Genomic DNA, 13,361 nt, shown 5'->3' with positions numbered 1-13,361 from the left:
TGAGGATTACAAGAACGAGGGAAAATGGTCGCTGCAAATTAGGAGATAAAGACGAAGAGCTATCTATCGTTGTTCCCAAGCTTGTTAAAACATTCATACACCCAAGGAGTAAAGAAACTGTAACAGCATTACATTTTCTGCACATCATCCAGGTTTACATTTTCATTCATCTGCTAAGCGCGTGCAAATTCAAGAATTGACGAAGTAAATGCAAATGCACACAAGCTTCAACAAACACGCACGCACGCACACACACACACACACAGGGTACATACAGGTATTCAAGACAATCTTCAGGATTTAAAGTCAGTTTCCATGGTGACAGTAGTGGTCCTTAAAGGCTATCAGCAGCTCAGCAATGATCTTTTAATTGGGGCGGGCTCTCTCTCACACACACACACACACACACACACACACACACACACACACACACACACACACACACACACACACACACACACACACACACACACACACACCAGGCCCTACATACATGTGACAACGTTTAGCAGCCAGAGCCAATCCTCACTGTGCCTATCCACAGGTAATATACTTTCATTGTGCGTAAGTGTGACCAGAGTGTTGTGGCATATATGGATTCATGCCACAGAAACTGTAGCTTCATAATATTACAGGAACGATCCTTTGCTGCCTGCCTCGTTCACACAGAACAAAATGGGGGGGAAAAAACCATGCTTGTGTTTACTGAGAGCTTAATGCAGACAATTCAATAGAAATCATCTTAATCACAATCCCTTACTTGATCATTAAAATTGAATTATGACCTATTCATAATATAAACAGCACCTTTACATCCACACAGATCATTGTAGTACCACAGCTTCAGCTGCTGGTCACTGTCAGTTCCCCCAACTCCTTGAAATCAAATTTGAAATGCCAAACAGTATGAATTTTTAATGTCTTAAGAATGTTAAAAAAAATTGTTTTTTTTCTCAGAACTGTTTAATATTAAGATGGGGACTGTGAAGAAGCCCGGTATGAGCTAAATCCATTTTTAAAGAAAAAAGCTACAAGCTGTAAAATTCTTTGTCAATCACACCCTGACACAATTATTTAATTCCTCATTTTACTGAATAGGAGTTGATTGACATAACAGTTTAGTGTTGTGATTAAAGGTGTTCTCGGATATCCCGTTTTGATTCCCTTTAAACCAGTTTCAGCTCAGCTATTTTAGGCCAATGGCCCATATTGTTTTCCTATAGCGAGAGGAGCTGGGGTGTGAAAGGAATAGCAATGACGATGAGAACCAGAGGCTGAACTGCATGTGTGTGCATATGTGTGTGTGTGTGTGTGTGTGTGTGTGTGTGTGTGTGTGTGTGTGTGTGTGTGTGTGTGTGTGTGTGTGTGTGTGTGTGTGTGTATAGACAGGTCTGCAGAAGAGGGATAGGGAGGCTGCTGTGAAGCCAGGGCATGAGAGCAGATTTGCTGCAGCTTAATGGAGAAGAATGACCTGTTTCCAGTATGAATGTATGCATGTCAAGGGAATACTTTGTTTCTCTATATTGTAGCTGCCTGGCATCCTGACTATTATATGCAGCAGAAACATGAATAATACCAAGAGAATGTTAATCATTTGATAGATTAAAGCTAATTCAGCAGATCTTTAGCTTTTGACTTGTAACTTCCTTAACAGCTGGGATAACCGGGAATGATATCCCAATGGTTAAAAAAACAGACTAATGTGAATGTTATTTAACATAAATGAGATAATGCGGCGATGATGGATGAGGATGAGGTGAATCATTTGACTTTGTGTGTAGATTTTATGTAATCATTGTCCTTTGCTGCACGAACATTTGAGAACCTAATATTTGAGGTATCCTGGTCCATTAAAACGAATTGAAAACGTAAAAGGATAATGAAAGAACAGTACACACTTTGCACAAGAATAGGCTAATTGTAAATTATTTCAATGTCATCTTGAATGATTTTAGAATGTGTGGCCGAGCAGCAGTTACACATTGGTTACAACTTTTGTGTAGCCATCTGCTAGCCCCACCAGTTTGTGTCAAATTTGGTAACAATTATAAATGTATTTCTCTTTCTTTCCCACAATAAGCATGTGTAGTCACATCACAACAGTCGCTGTAAGAGATGGGAAAGGTTAAATTTATTGAGGAAAAATCATAATGTTCACATTATATTCACATTTTTATTAGTCACATTTAGAAAAGTCAAGGTCAATGTATGGCAAACATTTTAAAGCAGTAGTAAACCTCAATCCACTGCTTTGAATGTAATCTTTGAACATCTAGACAAAGGGCATTCAGATTACAGAATCACTCATGAAGCCTCATGTAAGGTTCTGTAGCCTCATTTTGGTTTTCTATTATAATAGTCAGGGACCATTTTTCACTGAAATATCTCACAACAATGATGACAATCAATATTTCATGACAAGGCAGCAGGCACTACTGAAAAGACCTGAGATTTATTATAGGCAAATATGACATAAACACACACACACACACACACACACACACACACGCACACACACACACACACACACACACACACACGCACACGCACACGCACACACACACACACACACACACACACACACACACACACACACACACACACTGCACCAGTATTACACACCTAGTTTTTAGAAAACGTAGCGCAAAGAAACATCAGAAATGATAGTTCTTAATTGATGCTTAGACTGTGATACTGTGAGATAATACAACCATAATACACAAAAAAATAATTATTTTTTACAACTCACCATAATTCATTTCAGTTGCGCACTTTATAAAATCCACCTTCTATTTCCAAGGGATTGATCCACCAATCCTGAAATTTTGCAGTTCTAAACTATTTGTTAACAATATGAGCACATGACTTCTTTCATTTTTCATCTTTGAATAAGAGCTGAGAATATCAAATGAAGAGCACAGATTCTCAAACTTATCAGGATGAAGCCTTCCAAAAATTAAAAACATTTATTTGAGCCTTTTAAATTAGAGTTTGATTGTTGTGCTAACTGCTAAATAAGAAAAAGAAGAGATTCAACCCCACAGGATCCTTTCACCTTCAGATCCACTTGTTTAGAAAGGATCCTATTTCCAAACACACTCTGAATCTAACAGTGTATTACAGGGTTGGGGTCTATTCGGAATGGCTTTAAGGACAAAAACACAAGTAAGATCAGTATTTGAACATGAGGCAAATTATAATCTGATACCTGGAACAGTAAGTAACAGTAGTAAGTTTTGTTTTTCTCTGCATTTTGACCTCTCAGTGGAATCGACCCCAACCTTACCTAAGCCATCAATCAGTCCTTGTAAACTACGCTGTTTCCAGGGAACTAAAAAAAGACATTTGAACGACCTTAGCCAGCTCTTGTACGATGTTGTTTGTAGGTCCCGAGCCCGTCTGTTTTGTATAAACATTTTTACCTGTTGACTTTCTATGCTGTTGTTTCCGTATAAACGTTCTATTGTTCAGTGCATGTTGTAACTTTGGAGTTGTGACTGGTTGTGACGCACAGAGCCAGTACCTGTCCCGTAAAGATGTGTGTCAATGTCCCAAGATATTTCTATTTCTTAAGAAAAGCATTTCCCTTGGAATGTCTCGCAATGAAATAAATGAATTTAATTTACATTTTGATTATGGATTGTTGACTTTCAAGTTACAGTTGATTCAAATCTGTTTTTGATGTAAGCAAAAAGCCAGTTTGTTTTGTTAAAGCAATGGGAATCATAGGGAAATTCCTGGACTCATCTCAGGAAATATGATTCATTTGGTTCTCATTTGGTACATGCCCCACACTTCCATCATACTTTTGTCACAACTTGTTGACAACTTGCTGAGTAATCCTGCTATCAAGCAAACTGACCATCCAGCAGACACAATACAAACAATAACAACCTTGGTGGAGGTCAACACTTACATTTTCCTCGCAACCCGATTGGTCAAACAATAATCCAATATTTAAAATGTTTTGTTTTCTAATCACAAAAATATGAGGTATCCTTGACAAGATCATGACAACCAAACAGGCAAATGAAAGCAGAGCTAACAGAGGACATATCAAGGTCATATGAAGAGGAAGCTGTGGGCTGTGGGGCAGGAACAGGCCTCCAGCCTCCCCACACGTCTCCACGCTCCCCTGCACCGAGGGTTCCCCACTGCCTGCCACTGGAGAGGGTGCCTGCTGCAAGAGGGAGAAAAAAGACTTCAGGTCACAAGTTCCATTTAAATCCAGCTGATGTACAATGTCGCCATCTAGGGGTAGACCTGATTACTTGCATATCGAATGCAAACAAAAGGGGAGCTCCTTTGTCTTGTAAGTCAGTTTGAAACGAGGTCAAACAGAAAATATAGAACAGCAATAATCTGAAATTTAACCAAACTGTTTAACAAACAGTAAACCACCAACATGTTTCTGTTGGTTTTATGCACAATTCCTCAGATCTTTTTTAACAGGTGCCTGACCTGAAAACAGCTTCATGATCATTTTTGAGGTGACCCAAACCAACATGTGACATCATCTAATACCCTCTTGCATTTTACACATTGACAATATAATAAGTAACATATACTTCACATACACTAATAATAACCTCATGTTTAGCATTTATACTGAGAGAGGAAACAAGAGCTCATACAGACACAGGCACAACTTGACATTGACCTCCAAACCATCCGACTGGAAGTGGAGACAGGTGAGTTTTGGCTGCACAGCGCTAGCAAATCCGCTGCTTACAGACTACATACTCGTTCCAAGACAAGCCCAGTCAAAGACTAACATATATAACCGCTGATATTCCAGACTTGGAATAAATCTCTCAGGAGGTAGAAAAGGGAAGGGAAGAGAAAAGGACCTTGAGAAACGACTGCATCATTCTTAACCAATCCAAATTCATCTCACAGTCCTATTTATAGTTAAACACATGCAAGCTTCATTCAATCAAATAGCTGCAATTACGTTCTAATTGTCAATAATGTGACTCACTGACAGGGTTTGCATTTGTATTCATACTGTTACGTACTGCTGTGATTCAAATGCTTATTACTTGATGCTGCTGCTTCCTGGAAACATTAAAACTGCAGAGATTTATGGGTTGGATTAATGGCTATGTGATGTAACTGTTTTGGTGGGCAAATATTACAATTCTCACTCAGAAAAACCAGCTAATAAAAGCCCGAAGCCATTTTCAGGGAGAGAGTATATGTATTCCTCAGGCGATTCATCCAAAAAAACAGACAATTGGCTTTTCTTTGTGTCAGCTAGTTTCCACCTGAACTCCTGCTTTCAACAATGACTGTGGAAATTGGGGCAAGCGGAAAACGACAGGAAGGTGACAAAAGGATCCGCAGAGGAAACGACTCGACTGGGTGATAAGATGTGATGTCACCTCCTTTCTTCATTCTCACCTGACCTCCTGGCTCTCCTCGCCATCCCCTGTGCAGTGTTCCTCTCCAGCAGCGAGAGCGGGCGGCTGACACTCCACACACACACGGTGGCCCTCCCTCAGGTATTGCATCCATTGTGTATGTGGGCCATCGCTCTGCTGGCATCCTTTGGTAAGAGCGGTCAGCTGGAATTGGACACAATACCTGTTTTGCACACATATGATTACAAAAACATAAATATCAATACTTGAGAATATAAGGAGAGGCAAAAGTAATGTGAGGTTATATTTCTGTTTGAATGTATTTACCCTATAATATCAATGCTGTCAGGAATGTCTCTTTTCTTCCTGCTGTTGCCATAGCCACCTGCAGTAATGAGTGCTGGAACTGCAGTGGTAGTGAGATAACAATATAATGTCGCTTTAAGGTTTGCAACACAGAGTCTCATGCATGCAAAGTTACATTTTGAAGGAAAATAAAAAAGTATACAACAACAATAACTCTTGCAAAAGTACGATTCACTAGTTTGTCCATTTCAAATGAAGACACTGGGAGCAGTATGTACAATTTATAGGCTACATGTAGTATCTTTTTATATTGTGGCAAGGAGGGCAGACTTTTCTCACCGAGTGATTTCTGGCATTGTCCTTGCTCAGAGTGATACTGCAGACAGCCGGCCTGCTCCTCCAGGTGGGGACAGGGTTTGCCTGCGTTGAGAGGCTCCTGTAGGATCGTCCTGCTCCTCTTGCGTGCCGCGGCTCTGCATGGCTTTGCACAACATGACCACTTCGTCCACTCACTCACCAAACAGGGCACCGCTTTGGGTGAAGGGGAGATATTTACAAGAATAAGAACTATAAGCCTACAACAGGTAATTAAATCCAATAAGGAAAAAACAGAAAGGCAACTATCAGGTAGTACTAGTATATCAGCTCAGTGAGCAACTTCCAGTAAGGATGGTTGAATCTTCTTCCTAAAGCATCTAAACAAATAAAATAAAATAAAATAAAATAAAATAAAATAAAATAAAATAAAATAAAATAAAATAAAATAAAATAAAATAAAATAAAATAGTAGATTTTTGCCATGTCATTTTTTTGTTCATGTGTTTGTGATGTATCTTATAAATAACAAGGGGGAAGCATTTCAATAAAAAGTTCTGCCTCAAATGTAACTTCTCTCTAAAAAAAAACAGTCCTGTAATGAAAGAGCAAACTTTATTTCTCGACACTAGACATGTCTGTATAGCATTGATTAGTTATTATCATTAGTTCATTGGAAAACTTAAGTTAATAAAAGATTTCAAACAATTCAATTAGACAATGAATTAAAGTTGTAGAACAGTTTCATTGCATTTGTCACAGTATTAAGCGATTAAAGGGGCATCTACCAGGGCAGAAGTTGTTATAATCATGGCAGCAGTCCATGGTCAGGACACAGGCCTGGTCGCAGTAACAGGTGCCGTAGGATCTGTCGGACCTCCATCCTGTACTCATGCACGACAGGTCCCGGCCGGTGCAACAGAGTCCCACATCCCGGCAGCTCGCCTCACATGGACTCACGAGCAGCAGAGACACAACGACGCAGAGACATAGCAACGTGACAGAGCTGACCCTGGGAGCTGCCATCACAATGCAGAGTCCAACTTGCACCATTCCCTTATTCCCTTATTCTCTCTTTGAGCCCAACGAGATATTCTCTGATCAGATAAATTGATAGTAGTCCTCTTAGTTCAAATCATGTGCGGTCACCAAGGTCAGCCTGCTGGGGGAGAGATAATCGCTGGAGGACTGTGGGTTATTCATGTGTAAACTCTGTATCTCTTAAAGGAACAGCCTCATTTGACTCTTCGGCAGTGGAAGCAGTAATAAAGGAGTTAAGGAATTAACAGCATAGAAAAGAGAATCCCGTAAACATGATTAATTTAGCAGTAAGCAGCGCGACACACATGAGACAACAGACAACAGACGTATGAAAAAAGTATGCATTAATCAAAAGACAATCTGATAAAAGACAATAGTGATGAGATAGAATGAAGCCAGAACTACAGTCTATACAGACAAATGAAAGGAAGAGAAGATACAGAGATCACATGGAATAAAAAGTAAATACAGACCCACATACAGCTCTCTTTACATGGCATCTTTTTTAGGACGCTACCGTTTCTGCAGAAAGCCTCTATAATGTGCTTTGAAAGCAGAGGATGAAAATAAAAAGGGTCGTTTTTTTATGTGATGAGTTCCAAAGGTCCTTCATCCCGTGCATACGCAGAGCAGAAGAAAGGAACAGTGTGTTTGCTTTGCAGTGCCTCTCTCCAGCTACCCCATGTGCCTCGGCATGAGAAAAGAGTGGGATTAATGGAACTCGTATGGTTGGGATCATTCATGCAAAAAGAACAACAATGTGGACAGTGGAAGGCCAAACAGGGCTCCACTCAAACCCACATTCCCAGCAGAGTAGTGTTGTAAGTGTGTGTGTTTGTGTGTGAGAGAGAGAGAGTGAGACAAGATAGAGCATGGATGGAAACAGACCCATTTTGCTAATATACACTAGCTCAGCACCAAAGACAGACCTCATCATTTGATGGGTTATGGAGATGAATGCTGGGTTCACAATATGTCCCGAATGGACGGATCAGTGCTGGAGACAAAAATGAGTTATTCATTTTACTTTGCGAACCAGGGGTCATTTAACTTGCAGGCCTCTCAGTTCAGGGTTAAGGTTGCTAATCTCAACCTAGAACATCATGAGCCTTTAACGTGACAAACATTCAAATAAACTCACTCTCAAGAGACAGGATGATGTCAGGTTTGAATGGCCTCACAGCACCAGATGGGATGGAATTAAATTGTTTATTGTTTATTAATTTGCAGCACATCCAACAGTGTTTACAGCTGGCACACGGTCAGACACAACTGTGCCGAGTCTCCTTTGTATCCACCTCACTTGATCTGCATGCCAGCGTTTTAGGGTCTTAGGAACATTGCTGTTTCCAAGTGTTGCTCAACAGGTATAAGGCAAAATTCCTGCCAGTATTTAGACTCACTTTCAAGAGCCTTGCCTCATTTGTGGTTGTGGTTCATGCAGGCATTTGTCTGCACATTACATTGCTGTATGACTGCGAAACAGGTGTTTTACACTGAGCTAATACTGTGTGTCATATACTATGAGTCTTACAGACACATAGACACACATGAATTGCAATGCACACAAAGTGCTAAATCCACCTCTATATTAACACAAATCATCCGATAAACCTATACAGATACGACCCCAGATAAACCTTTATAAAGGATCATGGATGCTGCTTCCCACATGAATCTCGTTATCCTGTATCCCGCTCTCTGGTTTTCTCACTCTCTCCAACGCTGGTTTTCTCTCGTTATCCAGATTCTGTCCGCTCTATCCCTCTATATGGACGCCTGGGAATTGCCATCGTTTCTGTGTGCATCTCCTCTCAGAGAGCCTCTGAATTTCTGTCTGCTTTGGATAAAACACATTTCACACCTAATTAATACTGGAACTTACACACAAGACATATTTGTATTAGTTGTTCAAAGGTTATTAAACAATCGATCACGCGTTAGAGTGTACAATATAAGTGTCGCTAGTTGTATATCGTGTAATAGTAAATGAATATAGCAAATTACTTTACTTACTAATTCAGTTATTCAACTTAATTTTGCAGGTATAAAGTAAGGAAAATACACAAATAATTCAGGTTGGACCTCCAATAGTCTAAAACGTGCAAAATCACTGGAATGTTCCTTTAAATGTGACTCACGTGGCACCATTTGTCTCATCTGTAGATTTCCTTTACAAAGCTGCCACTGTTCACCTCCTAAACAAGAATGTGGTATACAACAAATAGCCTTGGTGAGATAAAGGAGCTTTACTGTTCACATATGGATAATCTCCTTACTTTTACATTTAATATGGTTTTCACATTGGTAGCACTGTGACTAAACATTGTCCTTGAGTCATGGCGCTTTGTTGAACACCCAACCAAAAATACATCAGCTCACTGCGTCGCCCCTGGAAACATTGGAACCTTTCTGTTCCAGTTTCTGTGAGTCTGTGGGGTTTTCAATGTGCCTAACTTGTCACCTCTGCAAAAGTACGATCTTGAAAAGTTCTCTTTTTTAATCATTTTGTCTCACCTCGGTTCCTCTGTACTGTGTGAAAAACATGCAACATACTCCTGAACACACTCCTACTCAGTGCCAACACCTCCTCAAACCTGATTTTCACAGTGCAACATTGTCAATGTTCTGATAACGCAACTCAACCCAAATGCGCAAACTCAGAAGGCAGATGAAAAACACCTATATACCAAAAAAAACTATATAGAATGTCATCAGAGTAAGAAGCCAAACCATAACAAATGTGCAGTGTTAAGTCTTAATTACATTCCTCAAATGTCTCCCATAATTCAGCTTCATACACACTCTCTGTAATGCTGTGTACATGCACGTTATTTCACAGCACACAACAAAAGTGGTTTTATGGGGAGCTCAAGGTCTTTCCTCTAATCCAGGAGGCGAGTGTTTAAATAAATCAAGCACAGAGGCTGCGGTCACACAAGGAGGGAAACACCAGCTTGGCTGTCTGCATCATTTGTTCCACAGGGCAACAGGTGTGACGCAAGACAAAATGATTTTTTTAATGGACCTCCAGATGATGCTGCTGGATGTAATTTACTTCATCCTGCGCAATTCTGTGCGGGTTGTCTTCCGTCCACGAACCAAGGACATAGAGGGCGAGCTGGTGCTGATCACAGGGTCAGGAGGCGGCCTCGGTCGACTCTTCGCTCAGGAATTCAGCAAGCACGGGGCTGAAGTGGTTCTATGGGACATCAACATCAAGGCCAATGAGCAGACAGCCAAGCTGGTGCGTGAGATGGGGGGAAAGGCACACACCTACACGGTGGATGTGACCAACCGGGAAGACGTGTATCGCACCGCAGACCTTGTGCGAAGGGACCTGGGCCGGAATGTCACAGTGCTGGTGAACAATGCTGGCGTGGTGGCCGGGGACCGCATGCTAGACTGCCCAGATGAAATGATGGAGAGGACCATGAAGGTCAACTGCCACGCCCTCTTCTGGGTGAGAACTTAGTGAGTTACAGCATGGGGTAGGCTTGGGGATAGCACAAGATAGAGAAGGTTTGGAAATTCACAACCCAAATGTTCAGCCACTGTTTATTTACTATGGCTACACAGATATTTGTGTATTACAGTGCAGCTTGTTGAATGATTACAGGCATTCAGCTTGTAGGCTCTGGTGTGTAATTGTAGAGTAGATATTGCTCATCTACACGTTTTGCTTAAATATGTATTGTAAGAGAGATGAAGTCCAGTCAAGTCAACTTTATTTCTATAGCCTATATATTGTTTTACTTACTTCATCCAAGAACCCTGAATCAGACCTGAGAAGTCACAATCAAATACGAACAAATACTCTGTTTCTTCTATTATGAGTACAAAAATGTTTATACCATGTGGGGTTTACAGGCACCACACTGTTAAAGAGCAACCCAGTGACTGAATTAAGTAATGACATTACATGTGTGGAATTTTTAGCCTTTGAATTGCAAAACATGCTTTCCATCCCCAGCTGTTTACACAGGGCTGGTTATTGTGCAAGGTGTGGCACATGACATGTGTAAAATGCAATGTTAATAGCTTTATCCCCCTTCACACTGCAACACCCGACTCTAATCTAGGATAAAGGCTATTGGATTCCCACATCAATCCTCTTAATAGGAAGCTGCTGGTGTGGCCTAAGCTTTCCTTTCATATTGAGCAATCTTTAAGTCTCCACGTTATGCAAGCACAATATGTTTACCTCTTTACGTATGATCGTATTATCACGGTGTGTCTGTTTGTTTCAGACAGTGAAGGCCTTCCTCCCACAGATGAAGGCTCAGAACCACGGACACATTGTGACCATCGCCAGCGTCCTTGGTCTCTTCAGCACGGCTTGTGTCGAGGTGAACACAGGAGGGACACAATCACAACACTAAGATATGAAAATGATGATGTTGATGTTCATAATTCTTGGGGTAAACACGCTTTGATGTGTGGTTTTTAATCTGAGACAGGATTATTGTGCCAGTAAATTTGCCGCAGTGGGTTTCCATGAGTCTCTGGCCCACGAGCTGCTGGCTGACGAGGTTGATGGAGTGAAAACGACTCTAGTGTGCCCCTACATCGTCAACACGGGCATGTTTGAAGGCTGTAAGATTAGGTATGTCAACGTAAATCAGTTCACTTACATGGTATTATTGTATTTCGCATTTTTTGTAAAATATCGATCATTGTTTTCAAAATGGATAGAATGGCATTACAGTTATTGCATTTCCTGTGATGTTTGCCTGCACTGGTCCAACACTTTGAACTACAATGACATTTACGTTATTTATCATAACTCTTCTCATAATAGGGTTTCTGCCTGTAAATCATTTGTGGAGATATGAACCACAATTCTCCCGCTCACGTACGTACATAATCATTAGTATACCTCTTTCGCTCGCAAGATCCCTGGTGGTCTAGTGGTTAGGATTCGGCGCTCTCACCGCCGCGGCCCGGGTTCGATTCCCGGTCAGGGAACTTCCTTTTCATCCACATTGCTATTGTATTGCTAGAGCCAAGCGTCATCTACATTCTATTAGATGAAAACAAGCTAACATGTTAACTTCAATCCTGAATTTTGCAATTGACTACTGAAGGAAGAAACTTGTCAGACTGGCACCTGCTTGCAAATATGAAGTTGAATACAGGGCTGGTTGTGTAAAAGCTAAAACTTTGGAACATGAACCTAAGTAATAAGACCTTATGTCAGGTTTTACTCAGCCAAGTTACCAAATAACTACACCCCAGGGGCCGAGTAACAAAAATCCAAATATGACAGGCGCCATTAATCATCGATGTCTCTCACAGGGAGGAAGTGGAACTGATCCTGCCTCCACTGGAGCCGCAGTACTGTGTCGAGCAGGCCATGAACGCCATCCTCATAGATCAACCGTTGGTGTGCATCCCTCGGCTCACCTACCTGCCTTTCCTCTCTCGAGCGTGAGTATTAGATGTCTCTCTCCCTGAAGTCCGGTGTCCTTGAGCTGCTTGAAATGCAAACTGAAGCTACTCCTTCTCTTTCAGATTGTTGCCATGGGAATCCAATGTGGTTACGTATCGTTTCATGGGGTCTGACAAATGCATGTACCCGTTCATCGACATGAAGAAACAAGTTTCCAACGGCGCCTTGCAGATTGCATAGTCATTTATATGTTGGACATAATTCAGAGAGTCAAAAGCCTAAAATTAATATCAGTTCATTCAAAAGGTATGTGTGATGTATCAAATGATGGAATGGAAAAGCTGGACTGAGCAGAGACGGCCAAGTCCGGACAGTTTAAACCAGTGAGCCCAGAAACAGCCAGGATTCAATCACACAAGAGAAAGAAGTAAAGGTCAGAGAGAAGGGACTTTAAATTTAGAGATTAACATTTCATCAGTGTGTGTGTGTGTGTGTATATGTGTGTATGGTGGCAACTCAGCCAAGTCGTCACTACACTACATGATAGCAACAATGAGAGGGTAACGTCTTAATAAAGTCCTTCAAACTGCACTCACCATACAGAGAGAGAGAGGAAGGAGGAAGTTCTTAGGTGATTGAATCCTGAGCTGTTGAAAGCAAAAGATGATCTCAGATATGTTTAAGTTTTGGATGTACCCGCATCTCGTGCTGCACCGTGTTTATAAGGTTGTGATATTGTAAAAGTACTTCTTTAAATGTCTTCTGTGTCAACCCAACCCAATTGAAAACTGACATAACACACTGATCAGAGTGGGCGGTGGTTTTTGTGATGCTGTGTGCTCGTGTGTAGGACAGAAATGTGCCAAGGAGCAAAAAGGGCAGCTCCAATGTCAACATCAGTCTATAACACATGCTACATAATCATACATTACGCTCGCGGGCAT

At 41.1% G+C, this 13,361-nt stretch overlaps 2 protein-coding genes and 1 non-coding gene across 3 annotated transcripts; 2 read left to right on the top strand and 1 right to left on the bottom strand.

Annotated features, from left to right (window-relative positions):
* Positions 1 to 4,062: 4,062 nt before the first annotated feature.
* Positions 4,063 to 7,010, bottom strand: LOC143005473 (somatomedin-B and thrombospondin type-1 domain-containing protein). The gene is made up of 5 exons (XM_076156896.1): positions 6,773 to 7,010; positions 6,009 to 6,200; positions 5,691 to 5,769; positions 5,404 to 5,586; positions 4,063 to 4,180 (listed from the first exon to the last, which is right to left on the bottom strand). The coding sequence occupies exons 1-5, from the start codon at positions 7,008 to 7,010 to the stop codon at positions 4,063 to 4,065; spliced, it is 810 nt and encodes a 269-aa protein (XP_076013011.1).
* A 3,025-nt stretch (positions 7,011 to 10,035) lies between these two features.
* On the top strand, positions 10,036 to 13,305 carry rdh20 (retinol dehydrogenase 20). The gene is made up of 5 exons (XM_076156894.1): positions 10,036 to 10,488; positions 11,276 to 11,374; positions 11,486 to 11,631; positions 12,324 to 12,455; positions 12,540 to 13,305. The coding sequence occupies exons 1-5, from the start codon at positions 10,036 to 10,038 to the stop codon at positions 12,655 to 12,657; spliced, it is 948 nt and encodes a 315-aa protein (XP_076013009.1). The 3' UTR covers positions 12,658 to 13,305.
* trnae-cuc (transfer RNA glutamic acid (anticodon CUC)) lies at positions 11,922 to 11,993 on the top strand. Its single transcript has one exon. It is a non-coding gene; the product is annotated as a tRNA-Glu (tRNA).
* Positions 13,306 to 13,361: the final 56 nt, after the last annotated feature.

This window comes from Genypterus blacodes, unplaced genomic scaffold (assembly GCF_046128005.1).
Source record: "Genypterus blacodes isolate CSIRO-AG114 ecotype Tasmania unplaced genomic scaffold, CSIRO-AGI_Gbla_v1 ptg000070l_1, whole genome shotgun sequence".
Lineage (NCBI taxonomy): Eukaryota > Metazoa > Chordata > Actinopteri > Ophidiiformes > Ophidiidae > Genypterus > Genypterus blacodes.
The sequence above is the reverse complement of the archived record's forward strand: the minus strand, read 5'-3'. Positions and strand labels throughout refer to the sequence as shown.

Excerpts from the sequence above, each read along its gene's own strand:
- rdh20 (XM_076156894.1), top strand. The coding sequence starts at position 10,036 with ATGATTTTTTTAATGGACCTCCAGATGATGCTGCTGGATGTAATTTAC. Across the intron at positions 10,489-11,275 it reads ACTGCCACGCCCTCTTCTGG|ACAGTGAAGGCCTTCCTCCC; the intron begins GTGAGAACTTAG and ends TGTTTGTTTCAG. Across the intron at positions 11,632-12,323 it reads TTTGAAGGCTGTAAGATTAG|GGAGGAAGTGGAACTGATCC; the intron begins GTATGTCAACGT and ends TGTCTCTCACAG.
- LOC143005473 (XM_076156896.1), bottom strand. The coding sequence starts at position 7,010 with ATGGCAGCTCCCAGGGTCAGCTCTGTCACGTTGCTATGTCTCTGCGTC. Across the intron at positions 6,201-6,772 it reads TTATAACAACTTCTGCCCTG|CGGTGCCCTGTTTGGTGAGT; the intron begins GTAGATGCCCCT and ends CTTCACCCAAAG. Across the intron at positions 5,587-5,690 it reads GACAGCATTGATATTATAGG|GTATTGTGTCCAATTCCAGC; the intron begins GTAAATACATTC and ends TGTGCAAAACAG.